Source organism: Salvelinus namaycush, chromosome 5 (assembly GCF_016432855.1).
Source record: "Salvelinus namaycush isolate Seneca chromosome 5, SaNama_1.0, whole genome shotgun sequence".
In the NCBI taxonomy this organism is placed as follows: Eukaryota; Metazoa; Chordata; class Actinopteri; order Salmoniformes; family Salmonidae; genus Salvelinus; species Salvelinus namaycush.
This window is the reverse complement of record NC_052311.1, coordinates 54,187,983-54,213,799: the sequence shown is the minus strand read 5'-3', so window position 1 is coordinate 54,213,799 and position 25,817 is coordinate 54,187,983. Positions and strand designations below refer to the sequence as shown.

The 25,817-nt window shown below is 41.2% G+C and overlaps 1 protein-coding gene across 2 annotated transcripts in view; it reads right to left on the bottom strand.

The window, feature by feature from the left end:
• LOC120047665 (dynein heavy chain 5, axonemal-like) overlaps window positions 1-11,327 on the bottom strand; it is a 57,888-nt gene extending 46,561 nt beyond the window's left edge. The window contains exons 1-16 of one of the 2 annotated variants that reach the window (XM_038993213.1): window positions 11,271-11,327; window positions 8,771-8,905; window positions 8,454-8,550; window positions 8,114-8,262; window positions 7,451-7,669; window positions 6,855-6,992; window positions 6,472-6,648; window positions 6,099-6,212; window positions 4,103-4,210; window positions 3,692-3,814; window positions 3,213-3,428; window positions 2,005-2,112; window positions 1,812-1,897; window positions 1,367-1,688; window positions 662-868; window positions 211-382 (exon numbers count right to left, since the gene is read on the bottom strand). In XM_038993213.1, the coding sequence (XP_038849141.1) occupies window positions 211-382; window positions 662-868; window positions 1,367-1,688; window positions 1,812-1,897; window positions 2,005-2,112; window positions 3,213-3,428; window positions 3,692-3,814; window positions 4,103-4,210; window positions 6,099-6,212; window positions 6,472-6,648; window positions 6,855-6,992; window positions 7,451-7,669; window positions 8,114-8,262; window positions 8,454-8,550; window positions 8,771-8,905; window positions 11,271-11,327 (2,428 nt within the window). Of the gene's footprint in view, window positions 1-210; window positions 383-661; window positions 869-1,366; window positions 1,689-1,811; window positions 1,898-2,004; window positions 2,113-3,212; window positions 3,429-3,691; window positions 3,815-4,102; window positions 4,211-6,098; window positions 6,213-6,471; window positions 6,649-6,854; window positions 6,993-7,450; window positions 7,670-8,113; window positions 8,275-8,453; window positions 8,551-8,770; window positions 8,906-11,270 lie in introns of both variants that reach the window. The other variant, XM_038993214.1, reaches the window with a different exon arrangement.
• Window positions 11,328-25,817: the final 14,490 nt, after the last annotated feature.

The following is a 25,817-nucleotide window of genomic DNA, read 5'->3' as shown; positions in this document are numbered from 1 at the left end:
GTCCCACTGGGACAGCAGATATAACTTTTTCCAATGGGATATTTGACATGATTTGATCAGGCACAATTAGCTGCGATCAAATGACGTCAAAGTTTCAGTGTGCTTACTGTTCTGGTTATTGTGGTGAGATTGTTCTCCTGTTTTATAGTATGGTGCTATGACTGAGCACAGTACAGTGCTGACAATGTAAGATTGGACATGGTTACATACTGAGAGCACTGTTGATGCGGCTGAGGTATTTCTCGATGTTCAGTGAGGTCCAGTTGAGGGAGGTCAGGCCTGGCAGAATGGCTTCGTCTACCTTAGCAACATGAGGCATCACCAGTTGCCCAAAGGCACTCTGGATCTTAGCCCGGACCCTGGCATTCTCTGTCAGAACCAGCTGTGGATGGGCATCAGAAATAGAGAAATTAGTAATAACACTTTACTTAATGCCTGCCGTTATGTCTTCACCCTTATAATGTCTTCTAATCATCGCATTAAGATTCTCCTGACTAAATACCAGCCCATAGGACTTTCTACTCAATTCAAAATTCATTGAAATGACAGCCCTTTTATTACTGTTGTTGAGTGAATGTAAAGCTTTTTAAAGATACAGGATACAGTATCATGCTCAATATGCTTCAGTTGATCAAAAGGCATCATGGAAAACATAGTGTACCTGCAGCTTGTTGTAGTTCTTCTTGAGGGCATCTTGTTTCTGCTGTAAGATGGCTGCGAAGGGAGGAATCTCCAGCCTCATCCTGGTCATGCAGTCTGTCTCCCTAATCTGAGTCAGGATCTGGGGGTCAAAGTTGACAAACAGGTCCCCAGTATCGGGACATTTCACCAGTAAAGAGGCCTGGAGGCCCAGTCTGACCTCCTCGATCTGGGGAGTAAGAAAGAGTGAGAGAGAGAGAGAGAGAGCGAGAGACACAAAGAGAGAGAGACAGAGAGAGAGAGATGTAGAGGAAGAGACAGACAGAGAGAAAAGGAGAGAGAGAGAAATGGAGACAGCAAGTGTGAGAGAGTGAGAGAGAGAGAGTGAGAGAGATGAGAGAGGGAGAGAGCAAGCGAGAGAGCGAGAGAGAGAGAGAGACGGAGAGAGAGAGAGCGTATGAGTGATATGAGTCATCTACACTATGTCTGTGGGAAATCAAAAGTAATATCAATCTTGCCAACTACGACAGCACAGATCTGGGACCAGGCTACAGATAAGGTACAGATAAGCATTAATAACAGTAACAGTTAACGCTGCTATGCTACTGGAGTATAGGTCCAGCCAGTACACCAGAGACCATATCAAGAGTCTCAGATTAGGAATGCTGATTAAGTTTTGCCTTTAAGATCACAATAAATAAGATAACCAGGAGGGGCCCTGTCTCACCTGCTTCATCCATCCACTGTGGTAGAGCATCTCAAACTCTAGCAGCACCCTGGCCACCCTGTTGTAGTTCCTGATGATGCGTTTGGCCTCGGGTGTAGCCAGCACCCCAGGGGGTTCCTGAAACAGATCCATGGGTTCTTGGATCCTCCGGTACAGCTGGCGGGCCCACAGGATCTTACCGGCTACCGGGGGCAGGTCCCGGCCAATGGGAGGATCCATCTTCTGCTTGGTGTAGTTACGGGACACCATCTCTATGTCTCTCCCATAGTTCTGAAGGATCTGCTGGTACTTCTCATCGATGCCCAGGTCTGGAATGCCCAGTCTTAGTGATGTAAGTGTGATGTAAGATTTTGATATCAAATGGAGAATGAATGAAATGGCTGTTAAATGGACTGAAATTAATTAAAGGTTTGTTTGAAATAGAGGTGGATTGAAATAACGGTACCTTTCACATTTCTTCAGTACATTCAAAGCCCTCTCTGTGTTTTGAATCTTATCGAATGTGTTATCCATGAAGGTCTTCAGCTGATTCTAAAAGCAAATGAACACAACAAACAATTGTGCAAGTAAATTATGAGATTATTCAGAAGTGTTTCGTTATGATTTACAGGTAAGTTTGTTATTAAATGTGAACTTACATGCAAGTCAGTGGTATTTTTACTAAACTCATCATAGTCCTGATCAAAGTCTGTTCTTCTCTGATCAAGGAAACTGTAGTCCTTTTTCTTCATGCTCAATACAATGCTCTGAAAATAAAAGACAGACAGGTTATTTTTTCAATTCTTTCCAAAGCTCTTGAGGCTTTTGATCATTTCTTGTGTCTGTATTCATTCCAACCAAAGCCAAAAGACTGTCAACAATGTTTCCGTTGAATGTTGTGAGACTGTTGGGTTTAATTTCATTTTAATCAGAGTAGTAGGCCACATAATATAGAATGTAGAATGATGATGACATGCAGCTTCTGGCTGGACACCATCCCTATTTAAAGATCCCCCATCTACAATGGCAGGGATCAACAGCAGTGTATAAAATAGCAGTCATTTCTCCAATGAGCAGCTTACCATAAAATATGTATATCCCGTCTCCTGTGAACAAACTGTCAACCTTCACAAAAGGCCATCAGCACTAAGTAATGGATCAGCTTCTGCTCATTAAAACTAATGCTAAGTTCAACGCAATCCAATAAATAAAGGACACATTTTGTGATGAGTAACAAATATGACTTTTTACTTTGTGAAATGGCTCCTGATCATTACAGTCAGGAGTTTAGTTTGGCTATATGCTTGGTAGAGTTGATGATAATGATGATGAGGGATGCACTGACAGACAAAAACAAGGACAAAAAAAAAACTCTGTGGCAAAAGTTACCTCCCATGTCCCTTGCATTTCTGCAGTCTGTCCAGCGGAAGCAATAGAAAGAGCAGATCTAACATTACTACAGTTGCAAGGAAAAACATCTAAAAAGGTAACGTGTAAAAAGGTAACGTGTAAAAAGGTAACGTCTAAAAAGGTAACATTGTAAAAAGGTATCGTCTAAAAAGGTAACATGTAAAAGGGTAACATGTAAAAAGGTAACGTCTAAAAATGTAATGTGTTAAAAAGTAATGTCTAAAAGGGTAACATCAAAAAAGGCAACATCTAAAAAGGTAACGTCTAAAAGGTAACGTCTAAAAGGTAACGTTTAAAAAGGTAACGTCTAAAAGGTAACATCAAAAAAGGCAACATCTAAAAAGGTAACGTCTAAAAGGTAACGTTTAAAAAGGTAACGTCTAAAAATATAATGTGTTAAAAAGTAATGTCTAAAAGGGTAACGTCTACAAAGTACTCTAATCTCCAGACTGTGTACCTGAAACGTGGTTGCCATAGTTTCCAGGCCTTCTATCTTGGAGTCTTGTAGGGCTGAGTAGGTAGTGATGGTGCTGAACATATTGAGGATCTTATAGAGGCGTCGTTGGAACGTCTCAAACTTCCCAAAGATGTACATCTCACTGAAATCAAACTGCCTCTCGGAGGGACTCTGCTCCAGCTTCTCCTTGGTCTTGTGGAAGCACTTCTGGTACTCCTATAATGAGATAGATGGGATCCAGATGAAAAGTCATTGGAGGAGCATGGAAAGGAAGTTACACTGTAAAATAGTTCATTTGTGAGACGTGTGTAAAGGATGTGACGGTATTACACTAGAGATAATAAATTATTTATAGATCAAAGCTCTTAAGGGCCTGTACTTTCAAAACTGACATTTCTTTGTGCCTTGATTTTTGCACAGTATTTTAAATGATCTGGTTAAAGTGTGTTGAACAAGTACTTGGTATATGAAAGCAGTACCTGATTTAGGTGGATAGCAGCTTTCAGTTTCTCAGCTACAACACCCTGAGGCTGGTCCCATATGGACGCAGACCCGTTGTTGGTGATGTAAGCCTTACATGCTGTAATCATCTGGTTGGTAACCTAAGACATGGAGATACAGAAGAAAAAAGGATACATTTTGCGTGCCTCTCTAATAAGCAACCCCAATGGGATGACTGGTTAACAGGCTTGGGAGGGAAGTAGACAGCACTTCAGCTAACATGAGACCAGGTGATGAGGCCAAATGCACCATGAACATCAAAGAAGAATTGACAAGATTCATTTCAATACACTTCTAATGATGAAATGTAATAAATTCGCCAGCTATTAGGAGATTTACAGTCACCTATTCTTCTTGGTGGTTAAATACAGTATCATAGCAATAATGACCTTGACAAACAGGGAGGTGATCTTCTCTGAGGTGTTGTAGTAGCGGGAGATCCTGTGAATCATCCGGATGGCGTTGATCAGGCCTGGAATGGCCTCCACCATCGACACCTGCGTTCATTTAGCATACAATACAATCATACAACGATGAGTTTTCAAATCCATTAAGATCGATATACAGTTGAAGTCGGAAGTTTACATACACCTTAGCCAAATACATTTAAACTCAGTTTTTCACAATTCCTGACATTTAATCAGAGTAAACATTCCCTGTCTTAGGTCAGTTAGGATCACCACTTTATTTTAAGAATGTGAAATGTCAGAATAATAGTAGAGAGAATGATTTATTTCAGCTTTTATTTCTTTCATCACATTCCCAGTGGGTCAGAAGTTTACATACACTCAATTCGTATTTGGTAGCATTGCCTTTAAATAGTTTAACTTGGGACAAACGTTACGGGTAGCCTTCCACAAGCTTCCCACAATGAGTTGGGTGAATTTTGGCCCACTCTTCCTGACAGAGCTGGTGTAACTGAGTCAGGTTTGTAGGCCTCCTTACTCGCACACGCTTTTTCAGTTCTGCTCACACATTTTCTATAGGATTGAGGTCAGGGCTTTGGGATGGCCACTCCAATACCTTGACTTTGCTGTCCTTATGCCATTTTGCCACAACTTTGGAAGCATGCTTGGGGTCATTGTCCATTTGGAAGACCCATTTGCGACCAAGCTTTAACTTTCTGACTGATGTCTTGAGATGTTGTGTCAATATATCCACATAATGTTCCTCCTCATGATGCCATCTATTTTGTGAAGTGCACCAGTCCCTCCTGCAGCAAAGCACCCCCACAACATGATGCTGTCACCCCCGTGCTTCACGGTTGGGATGGTGTTCTTCGGATTGCAAGCCTCCCCCTTTTTCCTCCAAACATAACGATGGTCATTATGGCCAAACAGTTCTATTTTTGTTTCATCAGACCAGAGGACATTTCTCCAAAAAGTACGATCTTTGTCCCCGTGTGCAGTTGCAAACCGTAGTCTGGCTTTTTTATGGCGGTTTTGGAGCAGTGGCTTCTTCCTTGTTGAGCGGCCTTTCAGGTTATGTCGATATAGGACTCATTTTACTGTGGATATAGATTATTTTGTACCTGTTTCCTCCAGCATCTTCACAAGGTCCTTTTCTGTTGTTCTGGGATTGATTTGCACTTTTCGCACCAAAGTACATTCATCTCTAGGAGACAGAACGCGTCTCCTTCCTGAGCGGTATGACGGCTGCGTGGTCCCATGGTGTTTATACTTGCGTACAATTGTTTGTACAGATGAACGTGGTACCTTCAGGCATTTGGAAATTGCTCCCAAGGATGAATCAGACTTGTGGAGGTCTACAATTCTTTTTCTGATGTCTTGGCTGATTTCTTTTGATTTTCCCATGATGTCAAGCAAAGAGGCACTGAGTTTGAAGGTAGGCCTTGAAATACTTCCACAGGTACACCTCCAATTGACTAAAAGGATGTTAATTAGCCTATCAGAAGCTTCTAAAGCCATGACATCATTTTCTGGAATTTTCCAAGCTGTTTAAAGGCACAGTCAACTTAGTGTATGTAAACTTCTTACCCACTGGAATTGTGATACAGTGAATTATAAGTGAAATAATCTGTCTGTAAACAATTGTTGGAAAAATTACTTGTCTCATGCACAAAGTAGATGTCCTAACCGACTTGCCAAAACTATAGTTTGTTAACAAGAAATTTGTGGAGTGGTTGAAAAATTTGTTTTAATAACTCCAACCTAATTGTATGTAAACTTCCGACTTCAACTGTACATAGTAGACCGGTTTAGCAGATTAAGCCTAGTCCTGGACTTAAAGGTTTTTAATTGAGAGTGCTTCTTAGTCCAGGATTAGGCATTATCTGTATCCGGGAAACTGGAAAACTATGTAAGTCTGTAGTTAGTAAATCTTAGAGGAAGATATTGAAAACTGTATACAATATTAGTTTCTCACAGGGTCACTGTTGTAGAGCGGGTCACAGAACTTCTCCAGAGTGTAGAGGTACTTCACATTGTCCTTGGCCTCGTTGGCTGAGTCAGTGATCCTGGTGTCCAGCTCTCGCCAGGACTGGTGGGACAGATACAGTCATCAAACATACACTGTACCTATTCTGCTACAGTAATACAGAAAACACCAACTAAATTCAGATATGAGAGCCATGTACACTAAGCATAGAGGAGTGCTTTATTTAAATAAATGTATGTGACTGACTCCCACGAACGAGTCTCAAGTAGCAAAAATCGAAATTGAGATTTTAACATTTTATTAGCAGACCTTTAACATCTACTCCTGTGTTACGGAGGACATGGTGTAACAGCTTTCTCACCTTGATGAGTTTTGACTTGGCCATCATGAGAACGCCCAGGACAGCCTTGACATCGGGGCTCTTGAGCTGGTCCAGGAGGTAGTTGAAGCGGGACATGCGTTTCTTCCAGTGGTCCAGCTCGGCCCGCGGCCCCAGGTCATCTGCCTCCTTCCTCAGCTGGTCACTCTCCGCCAGCACCTGGATACAACACAATCACTGCTGATTGGGGAATGCGATATCTATACACTGTGTTAGATGTGGTGGATCTTGATGTAATTTCCCCTGAGAGGATAAATAAAGTTGTATTGTATTGACTATATTGAACACACACCTCCACCCACAATAAAACAGGTCCATGGAGGAGAAAGGTGTGCATGATGCTATTGAGGTTCAATCTATTTTACCTGTTCGATCTGTTTGATCCACACTTTCATACAGGCCTCTATCTTCTCTGTTGCCTCTGTGTTGTTAGCCACAGCAATGTAGTCAGATGGGCCTTTCAGTGTTTTCAGGTCAAATTCGTCACACACTTTTAGATTCACCTAAATGAAACGATTAATGATATCAATTGTATATCCATATATTCGTAATTGCAAAATTACATTTGTTTGTTTTGATAAGCATGTGTGTGTATTTGATTATTTGTTATTAACATACTTATTTTCTGCGTATTTGAGTATTTTCAAATAATGTGGCCTGAATAAACTACATATATTGAAATTATTTTGAAGTATTTTCAAATAATTTTCTATAAATAGCATACTTTTTGAAAGTATTTGAAAATACTTATTTCAAATACTATTTTCAAATACCTGGGTTAAATACATGGGAGTGTATTTGAGTCAGTGTATTTGAGTTTTCCAAATACATTCCAATGTTCAAATACTTGTCTTTTCAAATAAAACACATCTGAATAATTACTTTGAAATGCATGTGAAAGTAATTGAGATATTTGAAATAGTATTTGAAGCCAGGTCGGTTGAGCTTGCACGTCACCTACCTTCTCCTGCAGGCTCTCCTGCGCACCGGCCAGCACAGACACAAAGCTGTCCAGTGAGCTGATGAAGTCCTGTTTAACTGACTGGGCCTGTGGACTGGCCAGCTCTCCCCAGCCATGGTCCATCTTCTTCAGGCTGGGTATGAAGATCTCAGACAGCAGCTGCTCCACACTTTTAAGCAGGCCTACCTCTGTGGTGTCCAGCATGTTGAAATTCACCTCCTACCAGGACCAGAGAACTTTAGATAGACATGACCACACAGGTACGCCAGGGGATGACACCATTTTAGAAGCAAAGATTGGGCCGACGTGTCATACTGTTACTAATATTGTTTGCCTGAATGCAAGGTTAAATAGTGTTATGAATGATAAGAGCATTGTTATACGAACATTGTTTAAGCCCTTAGACATATAAATATTGATAAAACGTATAATGCCGACTATGTGTTGGATCAGGGTTCTCCAACCCAGTTCCTGGAAAGCTACCCTCCAGTAGGTTTTCAATCCAACCCCAGTTGTAACTAACCTAATTCAGCTCATCAACCAGCTAATTATTAGATTCAGGTGTGCTAGATTAGGGTTGGAGTGAAAACCTAAAGGACGGTAGCTCTCCAGGAACAGGGTTGGAGAGCCTTGTGTTGGTAAGGTAGTAAGGTGGAGACTCACCCTGTGCACATTCTCAGAAGTGATAGCCTTGGAGGAGTTGGCTCTTGTGAAGAACACACAGACACCAGTCAGAGCCACATCTTTGCCCTCAGTGACAAACACCTTGGCCTTCTTACTCCGGTTGGGGGCCAAGACAGCTGCTGCTGCTGCTGATGCTGCTGCTAGGGAGACAAACAAAGCAGTTTCCCAATACCCACTATATCATCTTCACGACAGGAAGAAGGGTAAGATACATTACTCTAACTGTTAGCAAGATTCAACCTCTTTGATCTGTAACTCTACTATTAACTGTGTTATTACTCTGCTATTATTATATTCCCCTATTATTTCCCTACATGGCCAATCATCTCACCTGCTTCAGCTGGCTCCACATCCTGATAGTAGAACATGATATGAGGAAGTCCCTCAGCCACAAAGAACTGCTCCATGCGCTCAATCTATGGGAGACAGGTTCATCACAATCACCGTTTCCACAATTCATTTACTTTTACTTGATTCAATCGCTTTTGCACAAGTTATTACAATACAGGTAATCTTGAAATGTAGAAACAAATGTTGTATCCGCAAGCAGTGGCCAGCTACTCAACAGTCTGTCACAAGGGACCACAGTACAGGGGATTGATGGAGGTGGAGCGGTGATGAAGTGTTATGCCCTACCTGAGTTCCCTCCAGAATGGCATCCTCCACGTCAGCCTTCTCCAGGCCCAGGCAGGAAGCCACGATGCTGAGGACGTAGTCATGTCTGCCATCCAGCTGAGCTCTCTTAGCCTCACGCTCCTCTTTCAGCTTTTGCTGCAAACAAAGAGACAGAGAGAGGTATCATCAAGTCAACCCCAATACAGACTCAAACTGGACGGATTGCTTCGACAACAGGCGGAAACAAATTCTGATTAATATTTCAGCCCAGAAACAATTAAAGTAATTCAAATGATAATGACTGGATACAACAGAGTTATTCACACATACTTTGAATGCAACAATCTCGCTGTTAGATATGAGAGAGGATTGAGGCTCCCTTTTGCTCCTTCTAGACTTTGAGTCAGCCATTGTTCAAAAGGTTCACAGAATGACAATCACTTTCACATGTCAGCCAAGACAGCAAAATTCAGGACACTTGCAGACTCCATTGAAGAAATATCAGAAAAAAATACAATATCTTCAATATATACTGCAGCTTTGTTATTAACAGTAAAAATCCATGAAAAAAACTGTAAAAAACAGCAAAACCCCACACAAAGAAGTGAAAATGAAAGTGATAGCCTATTCCTTCATGGAAATCTCTTGAACCATGATCTCTGATAAAACATTTTCCATATACTCTCGACTCTTTAGCTATGCCTCTTTCTCTGTCTTCTATACCACTCCTACCCACTAGCTATCCACAGGTTATATACAGTGAAATGTCCAGACAGTAGCACAAACAGCACAGATAGAACATTAACATCCCACTCTGGCTAGCCTATAACACTACCCTGGACAGCCCAGTGGCTGGGGGCCTCATGTTAAAGAAGACAGAGAACAGAGATAGTAAAATCTACTACAATGAGTTGCTTGGTGGTGCTGCTAGGTAACGGCAGGAAAAAGGCAAACCAATAAATTAAGCCGACTTTGTGTTGTATTTTGTGGGCCGGATGCAGACGCTTTCAAACTCTGGTTTTATTTTCCCCATTGACAGTCTGGAATTTAGCCAGTGTTGTCTGGAGAAGTGTTTCGTTCTAGGTTAAGCTACTTTTTACTTGCAAGGGTCTATTTTGAGATCTAGGCCCTTTGGGTTCAGCACATTGCAACTTAACAACAAAGCATTTTATAGCTACTGGCCAGACCATTTACCGGCAGACCAAGAATACTAAGCACACTTAAGCTTTTCCTGCATTTCTTTATATCTACACTGGCATGTTACTATTTGGCAAACACTATACATTTGCCCCTAAGAATGCATTTGATGCCATGGATAAAGTGTGGTCACATTCAGACGGTTGAGTTATTCATGCCAAGCCGGCTCACTGGTCTGTCTCTACTGCACTTTAAAGACATCAAGGCCAAGTCTGAGTCACTTTTACTATGGCTTAATTGACAACCACAATGGATTAGCACAATTGAAAGATAGCTCCACATGAGTTTCATCCAGGTATCTGGTGGGAGTAGGATAAGGCTATGGAAGAAGATAGCAGCAGAAGATGGATAAAGATTTACAGCATGCATCAGATCAGAGGCAGCACCCAGCAGTCAACAAGCCTGGACACGAAAGACCAAACACAGCTATTGACCTATTGGACAAACACAAGCCCCAGACTACATCCTAAATGGAACCCTACTCCCTATATAGTGCACTGCTTGGTCTCTGGTCAAAAGTAGTGCACGATGTAGGGAAAAGGGTGCCAATAGACGCAGGATGTGCAACGCAGGCCAGCCAGTACAATACTGATTCACCACACTGCCTGAACAGAACCACTGGAGGAAATAAATGCTTATATAAGCTAGCCAAGACAGGGGTTGCTGGGCGACACACACATCACACCTGCTCCCTGGGCTGGCAGTGATTCCAGTCCAAGACTTTCATGATGAGCAAACAGCCACCTCAGGCTTCAGCCTACAGAGAAACACTACAGCACACCGAGCATAAAGCACCAAGCACCAAGCACCAAGCGTACACAATGGCAGCCTCAACTGTCTGCAAGCTTTCAGCTCAGATAAGAACTGAATGGCTTGAATGAAAATATCCTGACAAAACAAATCAAGAAATACTTCAGTAAGAAAAGGACTAACAGCTGTTAAATTAGCTTTTGGGCATTGTGTGTCTTGTAATCCAGTCAACATTTGCAATGAACACCACTGCAAACAATGTCTGTATCATAAAGTGTAACAAGAAAATACCAACTGAAATTGCTTGTTTCGACAGAATTTATCTCAATTCTACAGAACAAGACCGAGAGCCAATCCTGACCAACGACTGATCTCAGTTCAGTTGTACTCTGGAGCCTATACATTTATCAAACAGTCAACAACATGCACACCCTATTGGCCCCAATCTGTGATCAAATAGATGACCCGTCCCTAACCATTATTTGGCAAGGACCCACTGGGTCCTTGTTGTCTCCAGTAGCTTTACTCCATCTTCTCCTATCATTATGCAAATCCTACAGTGACAATCTCTTACCTTGATCACTCTTGAGACACTCTGTTTCCAGAGCTGTTTTCTAAACGCTCGAGACATGACTCTTAGCTCCTCATATCAAAGACAGCTCACAAACGACCATCTACAATCTACAGTTGAAGTCGGAAGTTTACATACACTTAGGTTGGAGTCATTAAAACTTGTTTTTCAACCGCTCCACAAATGTCTTGTTAACAAACTATAGTTTTGGCAAGTCGGTTTGGACATCTACTTTGTGCACGAGACAAGTAATTTTTCCAACAATTGTTTACAGACAGATTGTTTCACTTATAATTCACTTTATCACAATTCCAGTGGGTCAGAGGTTTACATACACTAAGTTGACTGTTCCTTTAAACAGCTTGGAAAATTCCAAAAAATGATGTCACGGCTTTAGAAGCTTCTGATAGGCTAATTAACATCATTTGAGTCAATTGAAGGTGTACCTGTGGAAGTATTTCAAGGCCTACCTTCAAACTCAGTGCTTCTTCGCTTGACATCATGGGAAAAGACATCAGAAAAAGAATTGTAGACCTCCACAAGTCTGATTCATTCTTGGGAGCAATTTCCAAACGCCTGAAGGTACCACGTTCATCTGTACAAACAATAGTATGCAAGTATAAACACCATGGGACCACGCAGCCGTCATACCGCTCAGGAAGGAGACGTGTTCTGTCTCTTAAGAGATTAACTTACTTTGGTGCGAAAAGTGCAAAAGGTCATCCCAGAACAACAGCAACACCTTGTGAAGATGCTGGAGGAAACCGGTACAAAAGTATCTATATCCACAATAAAACAAGTCCTATATCAACATAACCTGAAAGGCCGCTCAGCAAGGAAGAAAGCCGCTGCTCCAAAACCACCATAAAAAAGGCCAGACTACGGTTTGCAACTGCACATGGGGACAAAGATCGTACCTTTTGGAGAAATGTCCTCTGGTCTGATGAAACAAAAATAGAACTGTTTGGCCATAATGACCATCGTTATGTTTGGAGGAAAAAGGGGGACGCTTGCAAGCCGAAGAACACCATCCCAACCATGAAGCACGGGGGTGACAGCATCATGTTGTGGGGGTGCTTTGCTGCAGGAGGGACTGGTGCACTTCACAAAAATAGATGGCATCATGAGGAAGGCACATTATGTGGATATATTGAAGCAACATCTCAAGACATCTGTCAAGAAGTTAAAGCTTGGTCGCAAATGGGTCTTCCAAGTGGAAAATGACCCCAAGCATTCTTCCAAAGTTGTGGCAAAATGGCTTAAGGACAACAAAGTCAAGGTATTGGAGTGGCCATCACAAAGCCCTGACCTCAATCCTATAGAAAATGTGTGGGCAGAACTGAAAAAGCCTGTGCGAGCAAGGAGGCCTACAAACCTGACTCAGTTACACCAGCTCTGTCAGGAGGAATGAGCAAAAATTCACCCAACTTATTGTGGGAAGCTTGTGGAAGGCTACTCGAAACGTTTGACCCAAGTTAAACTATTTAAAGGCAATGCTACCAAATACTAATTGAGTGTATGTAAACTTCTGACCCACTGGGAATGTGATGAAAGAAATAAAAGCTGAAATAAATCATTCTCTCTACTATTATTCTGACATTTCACATTCTTAAAATAAAGTGGTGATCCTAACTGACATAAGACAGGGAATTTTTACTCTGATTAAATGTCAGGAATTGTGAAAAACTGAGTTTAAATGTATTTGGCCAATGTGTATGTAAACTTCCGACTTCAACTGTAGCTCCAGATAGAGATCAGTGAGTGCTGTCGAGAAGATAAGGCTTGGGGGTAGAAGCTGTTAAGGAGCCTACACATCTGCCTATTTATCATTCTATCAATGTTTTGTTTATGTTCTTACAGTAGCTTATTTTGTTGTGTAAGTTGATCGAAAAGCAATAACATAAATACAAATGTATACGGTTTTACATTGAATTATGATACTTGTGACATGTTTTCAATTAATTAACTAAATCTAAAGATAGGCAAACAAGAAATAGAGCCTTTTGCAGCCAATTTAAATCTAACAAAAGCAATAAGACAGTGATATTCACACAGTTTTGATACATTTGAAAAAGTTTTTTTAAAGTATGTTTTTTCCCTACAGAATTTACTCAAGTAAAAGTACAGTACACGTTCCTAAAAGAAAACTACTCAAGTACTGTAACGTGTCACTTGTAGTGAGTTACTACCCACCTCTGTATTTTCATGAATCCCCAGTACTGTAAAATCCATACCTCTGATTGATAATTTATAGTTGGGCAACATAGCCTACAGGCTGAACCTCTATCTACACAATGGTCTGGTAAACAGTCCAGAAGACTGTTATTGTATTAAGATAAATACAATTGAAAACATTCATGATGAAATGCATGATTTGGTCACAGATTGAGACCAGGGTGTAGCCTATGTAACGTCATGTAACAGAACTGTGTAGGTCAGCTTACCGTGTTTTGATAGTCAGGTTTAAAGTGAAGCATCGCCACTCTCAACAAAGCAACCTATTCAAGGAATCCACCCTCTTAATTGACATTAATTACTATTCATGAGAACACAGACAAGAATTCCAGTGCATGCACTGCAGAACAAGCACTGCCAGCGACCAGCAACTTATTTTCCAGCCCAAAGGTTACTGTCTGAAATTATAATATTGTTTTCTCCTCAGATAGATGCTTGCTAACTAGATAGTGTAGTATTGGGTGACCCCGTCGGCTCGGTAATTATCAAAAGCAGTGCTATCGCCTTACCAACGTCAACAATGGGGCTGGGGGCTGAATGGGTCATTGTTATACAGTAGAGGTACTCTTACAGACAGTTACAGATATGTCTCACCTGGACAGGTATAAAAGAGCCCCGTGGTCCAATTACTTGAGGAAGGGATTGACCAACAGAGAATGGATGGTGTTAAAGAGCAATACACAATACTAGGCCTCGACCTATGTTGTGAAACTCATTGTTAGGTTAGGCCTAGTTCAATCCAACCAAGGAACACAATGACTTCTTAATAAAAGCCATTCACCAGTATGCATGTTGTACGCATGTTGTACTGAAACTAGAAAGGAATAACACTAATGTAAAGTGGTGAAAAGTGGGGTGAGATGAAAGTGCCAGCAGCTGATGATTAATATGACATAGCCAATCCTTCAAAAATTAGGGGACCAACAAGTGTGGAGAAATGTTGAGTGACAAAACAATCCACCCAAACTTCTAATTCAAAAGGTCAACCAGCATTTGGCTACTGCCTGTCCAAAGAGAACAACATACACCAAGAAACAAACACACCAGCCTATTGAATTGAATTTATTTGGGGTAACAGACATATACAACAAAATGTACAATGTGGACCCAGAGGATATCACTTGAAAGTATTCATTAAAACGCTTGTTTCCAAAGTGGTCCTCGATATTAAATTCCATTAGATTACACAATATTGACCAAGGACGATCACAGATGAAGCTGCCCTCATATGGGGTGAGAGAGTGTTTGATACTTGGAAAAGGATTGTGCATCTTTGCATTTAAAAGCAGTTAGATAATTCATATTCCACTAAGGCATGGCTGTTTTCTAAAGTGAGACATCTCATTTGGAGAAACTGCGTAATTGGAGTCCCCACTGAATTATGTATGATCTGGTGAGAGCTCAGAGAGGGATCTAAGAGAAGGCACCCATAACATCACCATAACATGCACAACATGTCCCCATAACATTACTATAACATCCACAAAATGTCCCCATAACATCACCATAACATCACAAAATGTCCCCATAACATCACCATAATATCCACAAAATGTCCCCATAACATTTTTTAAAATATATATTTTTACATTTAAACTTGATTTAACTAGGCAAGTCAGTTAAGAACAAATTCTTATTTACAATGACGGCCTACCCCGGCCACACCCTGGACGACGCTGGGCCAATTGTGCGCTGCCCTATGCCGTGGTATAATGGCCATAAATCACAAACCCCTGACGTGCCTTATTGCTATTATAAACTGGTTACCAACGTAATTAGAGCAGTAAAAATACATGTTTTGTCATACCCGTGGTATACGGTATCATATACCACAGCTGCCAGCCAATCAGCATTCCCGAACCACCCAGTTTATAATGCAAATTGTAAAGTTTGAGTCCTGAATGCTGATTGGCTGAAAGACATACCACAGGTATGACACCATTTTTATTTGTACTGTTCTAATTACGTTGGTATCCAATTTATAATAGCAATAAGGCCAGAGGAGCTGTGGTATATGGCAAATATACCACGGCTAAGGGCTGTTCTTATGCACGACTCAAAGCAGAATGCCTGGATACAGCCATTAGCCATGCTTAAATATGCTTCAATTATTGTGAGCTCTTGAGTCTACATCTGCATGCTATTCATTACCAGAAAATGCCATCATTTTATTGGCAGGGATAAAGAAACAGGACAACAAAACACGATGCAAGCTATTGGCTACCTTGCCACCACTACCACCAGACAAATACAAATATATACAGTACAACTAATATACATTACAATCACATCTACACAAGCGAAATAGCTGATAATACCATCACCAAACCTGCATTTCCTTTATTGACTCCACGGGCACTGAGGGTTGGGACCTGTTCTCTAGTTGGACTTCGCAGAACGCGAGCTGAGAGACATGTTGTTTCCACACCATCACGAATATGTCTTTGAAGTTTGAATACAGTATCAGAATTCTGGAAACAGTTGTAAGTTTTCCATGTCACGTGGAATTCTGATATTTTGTCCTTGGTGTCCTGGGCTGGCTCGAGGGGCTCAAGCTGCAGTTCTCAGATAACACTTTCCCACCAATTAAATGGTGTTAGCTGTTTCCTTGGTTACGTAGGACCAAGGAAATGATTTTTGCTGAATTTGCATATCCTAAACCCTAACCTTAACCCATACCCTAACATTAACCTTAACCATAATCATTACCCAACGCTAACCCCAACCTTAACCCTTACCTTAACCCTTTTGAATGTCTACTTCAATGGAGTATGGACGTCCCAAGGATTCCGGATAGCACGGACATTTTTTTCTGATGGGGGCAGCTACAAATAATTCCCTGCAGGCTGCACCATGCACAGCTAGCATTGTAGAATCGGCCCAATTCAACTGTACTAGCTGGGTGTTGACCATATAAATAGTTCGGGTAGAAACACCACAAATCCACATGATTTGTCACGGTCCACTCATGGGGCCGCAAATAAACTTCTCATTATATCATTGAGAAATATCCGATATTGATTCATTTTTAATCAATGTGGAAAGATACGTTTGTAGGACGTCTTTTTGGCCTACACATGTTGTTGTGAAGGCTGCTAGTCTACAGTTTGTCGTCTTTCTGTATTTGTATATTCGCTTTAATTTCTAATGTTACACTAGAGGGAATGGGTCACACAGGTGGGATGCACAAGTATGGAGAGCATACAGGCATATACAAGCCTTTGTCTTTCAAACATGCGTCTATGTAATTAATGATTATTCCCAGCCGCACGCCAACATTGTGTGGAATATGAGGAGGGGGCCATGAATTGAGACGTTGATGCAGACGTTGATTGTATCACACGATACAATTATAGATATTTTCAAGATGCCTCGATGACACTTTGTAATGTAGGCCCTGAGAGGAGCGGAGACAATGTATTTCCAAATGGACACTATAATAATCTTCTTTACTTGATTTTACTAGCTGCTTTCTAAACTGCAGAATTTGTGCATCACAACATAGGCCAACTCTGTATGCCAACACTAGGAAGAGGACATGTATGTATAACGGTGCCTTATACTTTTTAAAACCAGTGGGAGGCAGTGTTTGATCGCAGAATGAACCAACTGGATATTTTATAGCAGACGTCTATCAATCATTATTGTAGGTAGGTCTATACAATCTCCAATGGAAAATAATAACACCAGGCCAGTCATCATCAGGTAGGCTAAATAGTCGAAATGTATTGATTATTCCCAGTGTAGGAAGTGTTTTTGTGATAAATAACATTTTATTCCTAGCCTATCTCATAGCTATGTTTTCCTGTTGGCTACCATAGTTTATGAAAGGTCTATGTCTATATTATATCATGTCTGGTGGCCAAGTGTAGCCTGATCCCAGATCTGTTTGTGCTTTTGCCAATTCCATTGTCATTGTCAAACAAAACATGTTTGACATGACATATCCGTAAGGAGTTGGCAAGAGAGCAGAAACAGACTGGCACCCAGGCTACACCAAGCCTGTATGATTTGGCTTCCCTTTCATCCCATTTGTGGCGCACAATGCCTCAAAATATCAGGGATATTCCAGCAGGGCCAGAGACCCCATACAAGACCTCCCCTTTATCAACGGACTTCCCCCTCTGCCTCTGTGCTCAGGCTCTGGAGCGCCGCCGATCGGTAATAAGAATTTTAAATCTCGCCAAGATGGAGGTCTCTTGCCTATTGACGAGAGAAAAGATTGCGTGCGTGTTACAGTAGAATATAATTTCAATGGTGTTGCATTTCAATTTTCTCGGAAAATCTAGAGGAAGTCAATTCTTTGGAGATTGTTTTTCCATATCGGTATTCCAGCCATGAGCTCTGGAGAGGGAATAGATGAGGCTGCTAAAGATGCGGCCGACATAGCGGCGTTTTTCAAGTCCGGTAAGTGAAAGAGGGGCGAGAACCTACGGTAGCCCACTGTATTGATAATGCCATCTACATTGTTCCCGTATAGATGGTAAACGGATCAACAAATTCAGCCATTGGTGGGTGGATGCGTTAGAGAGATACGATTATTATTCTCCTAAACAGGCTCCCTGTCATCCTCTCTGTTTTTATTCCAATATGATAACAGAGTGAACCTCAGATTATAGTAAATTACGCACACTTCAATGTAAAAAAAAAACATACCTGTCTTGGATGGTTTATAATCTAGAAATGAAATGTAATAAATGTATCCCTATCCCGAGATGTGTGTAGAATACATCTTTCAATTATTCTGTACCCTGCGTCGTGGCCAACGAACCTTTTGCAGTGAGCTGCTTGTTAGTCAGAACCACATCCTGTAGATTGTGATAGCCTATCATGTAAACAAACTGTAGCCTATGATGCCACCCAGGTGAAGAGGCTGCACAACCTATCTGTAACATAACTGAGTTTTAGGCCAGGCTTACGTAGCCTATGGAAACATCTTCCTGTTTACTCTCATACAATGTGTTATGGAATAACCAAGAATAGACTATCACGTTTTTCTATTGCTGTTTAGTTTATTTAGATACCCATTAGTCCATCAGGGCAATAAACAAATCCCTAAAAAATGTATCCTTACAAAATATTCAGATTATTGTGTTATTATTGTTATTTACTTTAACATATCTAATACCAATGAGTTTATCTCTGGTATACATTCTAATATTTTTTTCTCTCTAGTCAATTTAATGACCTAACATAATGTATTTTTCTTTTACCCTAGTAGGCCAAACCTATTAAATCCCAGAAGTGGTCCACACCACACACTACCATCATTTCCCCCAACATTAATTGGGGTAAGAATGTAATTCTAATGGAATTAACATTTTGGAAAGTAAAAAAAAGTGCATATAGGTGCCTTGGGAACGTCCTTGGACCATGATGAGACCACCTCAGATGATCCACAGTCAGAGCAGCTGTTCGTTTGCGCTCAGCTGTTTCTGTAGCATCTGGTCTGGTGCATCTTGGTCAAGAAGTCTGTTTCCCACCATCCCCATTGATGACACACAGACAGAAGTTTGAGTGGGACAGACAGGGTCAAGCTGAAGTGAAGAAGGGACTGAGTCTATTGGAAAGATGAGTGATATAGCCTAATGATTTATATAATACATTCTATTCTGTTCTTTAGTGAATGCATGTTACACAGCATTGACTTGAGCTTTTAGGTCACTGGAGTCTGGAGGTAAAGGAAGTTAAGAAAGAGCTGTCTAAAGACAATGTTAGGAATTGGGTTTGGCGAAGGAATGTTCCAACATTAATGGAGTCAAGGGACCTCGAACTATAGGCTGATGGTCATATCTAACAAGGTAGAAATATATACATCTGGCTATGTTCCTTTCTCCCATAGTTACCACAAATATTTCCTCTCAGTGTCTCTTTAAGACAGCTTGGAATGCTATAATGGATTGTATTATATTGTTGCAGTCTACTGTTGGTATGTGGCCAGTGTTTTCTGCTGTAGCTGCTATAGACCATGTCCTGGGAGTTAACAATAACAACATGAACCTGAATGATGTGCATGAACAACATTTGCCTGTAAATGGTCTCTGTCTAGATGCTTTGAGGTTTGAGTAGCCAATTTTTCCTATTATTGTTAACTGTAAGGACTCAGCTTAGCTTGCTGTATCGGGTAATTAGGTTGTATTTTGCGCAGTGTTCAAGCTAGTAAGTGTTTTGCATGGTGATGCATTTAGACTTTCAAATTTCACACATATTGTGTAGGTGCTAAAACTGTGAAAGCTAGTTATGACGGTGTAAGAGAGAGGCCAGTGAAACACAGCGCAAACAACATGACCCATAACTGTGTCCAAGCATACGATAGATAGGAGCAAGGAATATGTTGGCTGAGTCCCAAAAGCTATTCCATATAGTCCACTACTTTTGACCAGAGCCCTATGCCTTTGAGGTACTATATAGGGAATAGGGAATATATTCACTATAATAGGGTGCCATTTGGGATGCAACCATGGATATGTTGTTTGGCCTGTCAGTATCCTACAACACTATTCATCCTGAAGCCACAGTGAAAGGACAGAAAAGGCCATCCCACTTTCTGTAACCTCTCCAGCAGGCTTCCTAATTGCTGCTGGCTTGTTGAGCGTTGAAATCTTGGCACAAAGTTGCTCTTTCTTGTTGCACTGAAACAGATTTCTTTGGTTTGGGGAGTTCTGGGTGCACCCACTGTGATGCCCTAGTTAGTCTTGAGTAGGACTTCGGTTGTGTCCCAAATGGCACCCTATTCCCTATATAGTGCACTAGTTTTGACCAGGGTAGGAATAGCGTGCCTTTTTTGACTCGTATGGCTGTACTAAACGGCCTGGCTGAAGTTGTTATATGTCATTTAAGAAGAGACTGGGCTAATTTTAGTATTCGCCCTTTGAAGAGTATCTAACGCGATGATATACTAGACAGTCTGTATTGGAAGACGATACGCATAACATAAGTCATAGCTCGATGATTTAGGGAAGTCAACTATCAAAACAGTATTCTTTTCAGTTTATGGAGACATATTTCTGTTTGGAGTTGTGGTAGTCATGGAGATGTTGTGCTAGTCATAGTCGTCTATTATTCCTTGTCATTATTTTGTGATGAGTTAGACAGATGGACATTATTATGTCATTCCCACAAACATTGTATAGATCCCACATTTTATACTGAGTCATCCTCTTGTGAGCTAATCCGTGAGATTGTCATAACTTTTAGTTCACTTGACGATGAGGCTCATTACAGCAGCTCAGTAGCATGCCTATGATGTCAGCCCACACAAAGCTTTAGGTCTATGTCCCAAGGAATTCAAAACTATTGCACTGTATGCTTATATTCACTTTACACTGAGTGTACTAAACATTAGGAACACCTGCTCATAGACTGATATAGACTGACCAGGTGAATCCTGGTGGAAGCTATAATCCCGTGTTGATGTCACTTGTTAAATCCGCTTCAATCGGTGTAGATAAAAGGGAGGAGACAGGTTGAAGACGGATTTTTAAGCCTTGAGACAATTGAGACATGGATTGTGTATGTGTGCCATTCAGACGGTGAATGGGAAAGACAAAGGATTGAAGTGCCTTTGAACGGTGTATGGTAGTAGGTGCCAGGCGCACCGCTTGAGTGTCAAGTACTGCAAAGCTGCTGGGTTTTTCACACTCAACAGTTTCCCGTGTGTATCGAGAATGGTCCACCTCCCAAAGGACATCCAGCCAATTGGACACAACTGTGGGAAGAGTTGTAGTCAACATGGACCAGCATCCATGTGGGAACGCTTTCAACACCTTGTAGAGTCCATGCCCCGACGAATCTGTTCTGAGGGCAAAAGGGAGGGGTGCAACTCAATTTTAGGAAGGTGTTCCTAATGTTTTATACACTCAGTGTATATTAACACTATGTATTAACTATTTACCTAGTTATTACATTGGCACTGAGTGTAGTATACAGAGCTTTGGGAAGGCATAAGGTTGTCTTGGCCTGTTTGATGTGAGTTGGCTCTTACAGGGATCATCCTGTCCCTCACTGTACAGTAAGCTGTTGTAATGCAGAGCTGCTCGCTGACTATTCATAGCGTACAGTGGCATTGCCCATTAGCTTTCAATGACCCAAATCAGGAGGTCATTTTCAGTGGCTTTTTAAGGATAGCAGACTGAAAGAATTGTGTAATTGAATTATGCTTATTTTTCTTGCTTTTTAGGAACAAGACAAAAAATGTATGAGGTGTAACTAACTTTTATGACACAGCATCATGCCATGCTTACAAATGAGTACGCTGTAGCTCAATCAGGCACCACTGAGTCCTGATTTACAAGGTAATAATATACTAGTCATCCATCATACCACCAGTGGTATAATGAGATCTATGGTTCCAACAAAGATATAGTGTTTACTATGTCAAAGTACCTTCTATTTTTGTCCTGTATCAAATACCGTAGTCAGGCGCCATTTTCCACCACATAGCTGCCTTGCTTTGACCATTTACCATATTACACAGTGGGGTTGTTCTTGTGAGAGGACGGCCGTTACATTGGCAACGGTATAAATCAGGATATATTCTGTGTACATGATTGTTCCACTATCCAGCTCAGAGCAGGCTGAGGTTTACCAATTACTTTCATTTGATTGGATCTTTAGAAAAGCCCCTTTACTCATTTCTTATGTACCCATTCCATTTAAACATGACTTGCTTTCTAGTGGTGATATTATACCATTGAAACGTCACAGTTATCATCTATTTACCATCAACTGTTGGACATGAAAATTCAAAATGTCTTTGTCCGTTTAGGAATGAAAAATGAGATTATGACTAGGCCTAATTAGACTGGCCCGTAATGGCCAGTAATGTGAGCCAAATTGTTGTACTGCCTGTGATCCAGCGTTATCACCCAGTCGGATCATGCTTATCGAAGTGGAAACCTAAGTGTTATGTAATAAAATGTCTACTGGCTGCTGCTGAGGAACAGACTTGACCCAACTAAAGTCTTCTTAGCTGTGTCATTAATAATGGTGTAGTGTAGTAGGGATCAGATGCTCCAGAATCAATTCACATCATAAGAGAGGGAGAAGGGGAGAGAGAGAGAGGGGGAGAGAGAGAGAGAGGGAGCGAGAGAAAGAGAGTGAACGAAAGGAAGAACAGAAAAACCACCTCTGCAAATGATAGAGTAGTAAAGGCTAAAGTCAGGGTGGAGTAGACCATCATGGCTTGCTTTTATACATATTCTACAGTCAGAAAGAATTCTCTTGCGTTCTATCGCAAAGTAATTGGCAGTTGCTTCTAGTGGAGTAGAGGCAATCAGCCCAGAGTGGCATTGCACCATGAGACGGCCTCAGCCCAGTCGCCATCATTCCATCCTCCTCATAATTGGAAAAAGAAGAGCTTTTGACTGGAGCTGTTCTGTTTTGCCCAGACTCACTTCGGTGGTTTGGTTTCCCTCCTCCTCTCTTCAGCGAGTCCACTGTATGCTCACAATGGAGAGCAGATGTTTTAGTGCTGCTTGACTGTTATGGATTTGTTTATTGTAGAGCTGTTTATAAAGCAGCCTGCTGAGTGTCTTTTATGAGATCCATGGCATTTATAGTATAGATTAGTTAGAGATACTATGCTTTTCACTGACCCACAGAACTAGATAAGGCCACATCTCACTCAAAGCAGCAATCGGTGCACAATTCTGTAGTATAGATCATAAACTGTAGGCCTATGCGAGTTGTGTGGAAGAAATCTAAAGAAAATCGTTAAAACTGCCTGCATGATCAGAAGAATAGCAAAGTATTTACCGGGAAAGATTCTTAAGCAAACAACCCAAGCATGAATTGGGAGTCAGGTGAACTACTGTTCTGTGATCTGGGGAAATTCATCAGAAAGTGAGATTAGGAGGATGCAGATTGCACAGAACAAAGCAACAAGGATTGTTTTAGGGTGGAGATATGATACTTCTCTTGTAGTCATATACAATGGTCTTGGGTGGTCATCAATCAACAAGATAATTGAAAAACACATGCTTATTTTATTTTACAAAGTACACCACTTAAAACGGCCGAACACATACACAGTATTCAGTTGGTAAGAGACAGACATTCAGTCATTACAAGAAATAGATTGTCCCCCATCTATGTCTTATCTCGGCAGAGAAGAGAAATAGGCAAAATAACATTTCGATTCAGAGTAATAAAGAAATTGAATAATTTATCTAGCCAACCAGAAACCTTTCAATTGATAAATTCATACAATACTTAGAACCACTTAAATATAACAAATTGCAAGGTTGTGCAGGACTATGGTAGATGAACAAACCAATCTATCTTTTAAGACTGTTAGATTATTTATCTGGTCAATATGGCAGTGTATTATGTCTGTTGTTAATAACAGTGTGTTAAATGTGATTGTATTGTAAATTGTATTTTAATGTTTAAGGACTCTTGGAAGATTAGTCCAAGTGAGGATTAAAAGAGATCCTAATAAAATAAAATAAAACACTAACGCTTGCAGAGCTTAAAGTCATTGCTTACAGGGTAAGGAAACCAATATGTAATTTGGGTGAACTATCCCTTTAATAACATTAATTTCCCATTTAAATAGTCCCGATTTGCATACAGATAACCGTCAATGTCAATAAGTAGGAATTGAGAATGCAGAGTGAAGTCGATAACTAGCCTAAGGGATGGCTTAATTCAGTCAGGAATATAGAGGTATCAATCACAGCAGCCTCAGCCTGCCACCCACGTTGCCTGGGGGCCAGGAAGGAAGGAAAGAAAAGGGACTGTGGGCCATGAAGAAGAAGAGTGGCTGTGGGCTGAGCCTGCCTGTGTGTCTCCTTGAAATCCCTCATCTGATAAGAGAGGATTTCCTATCCATCAGAAAACCTCAGCCACCCACACCCTACCAGACACACACACCCTACCAGACACACATACCCTACCAGACACAAGGCGTCTGGAATCAGGGCATCTCATCTCAGAACCCTGGCCTCCTAGGTGTCTGCCGGCCTGCCTTCCTGTCTGTGTCCCTCTCAGAGACTAGCTGTTATATCAAACAGAGCAGCAGGGTTTTATGTCTTTCTGAGCTTATGTATTAACACCCCTCTTCTCTCTGATGGTAATAATAAACTCAGACGCACACACACACACACAAGCGCATTTGATCCTTCCCGTCGTTCAAGCAGGACGGTATATTAAAAATCATATACTATTAAAAGCCTTTATGTTTTGAGAACATGCCTTTCCTCTTTTTAATGAGGTTGCGGCACGCACACGCACACGTACACACACGCACACGTACACACGCACACATCCACGCACACGTACATATACACACACACAGACAGGGCTCAGTTTGGGAATCAAAGCAGCATGGCCCATAGTGGGACTGAGCTAGGGGATGTTTGGTGTGGTGTGGTTGCAGCTGTGTGCCCTCCCTGTGCTTGTCTTCAGTGAACAGCTGTGCACAGCTTGTCAAACAGGAACTCCACACGGAGCGAAACATCCTCTCCCCTTTGAAGACACTAACATGTTTAGATCCTCCTCGTGCTGCACTCTGCCAGTGGTCGCCTGGTTTAAATAGATCACGCGCCGCTGCTCAGATTTGTATAAAAACAAGCAAACTAAACTAAAATCCACATAATACAATATTGTCTATCTCATTCACCCCGTTCAAGTTGGTGTTTGTTTGTATGAGAGACATCGTTTTGGTCCACTTTTAGATGTCATACCCTGGATAGTTAGACATGTAACTGACTGTAACTCATAGCCATTTCCATGTTAGAAAACCCCTAGGTGAATAGGCAAGAGTAGGATAGCAGAGATACAATGTAGGATGTCAGTTACAAAGCCTAAGGCTTCGTCTTACAGCAGGGGACCCTCTAGTCTATATTTACATTACAATTTTTACATTTCAGTCATTTAGCAGACGCTCTTATCCAGAGTGACTTACAGTTCGTGCATTCACCTGAAGATAGCTAGACAACCACATAATCACAGTCATAGTAAGTACATTTAATAAATAAGTGTTAGTTCAAGAAAGGCACGTTTTTTGGGGGGTGGATGGGGGAGGTTTCAATCGGATCATCATCATGTGAATTCCCCATCACATGTCTTCGAGACACTTTAATTGTGACCTTAGTATAGCCTAACATAAAATCCACAATGCTGTTAACATCGAACAGCCACTGCAGTTCGCCGCCCATTTAATCCCTAGCAGCAGCATATGCTGGTTTGTCTTTTGAGAAGCAGGCAAAGTAGAGCTAAGCTGTAGCTATCCCGTGCCACTGATAGATGAATGACCCAGAAAGAAAACAGGGCTGTACTGCTAACAGCCCACAACACCACAGTACTGCCATA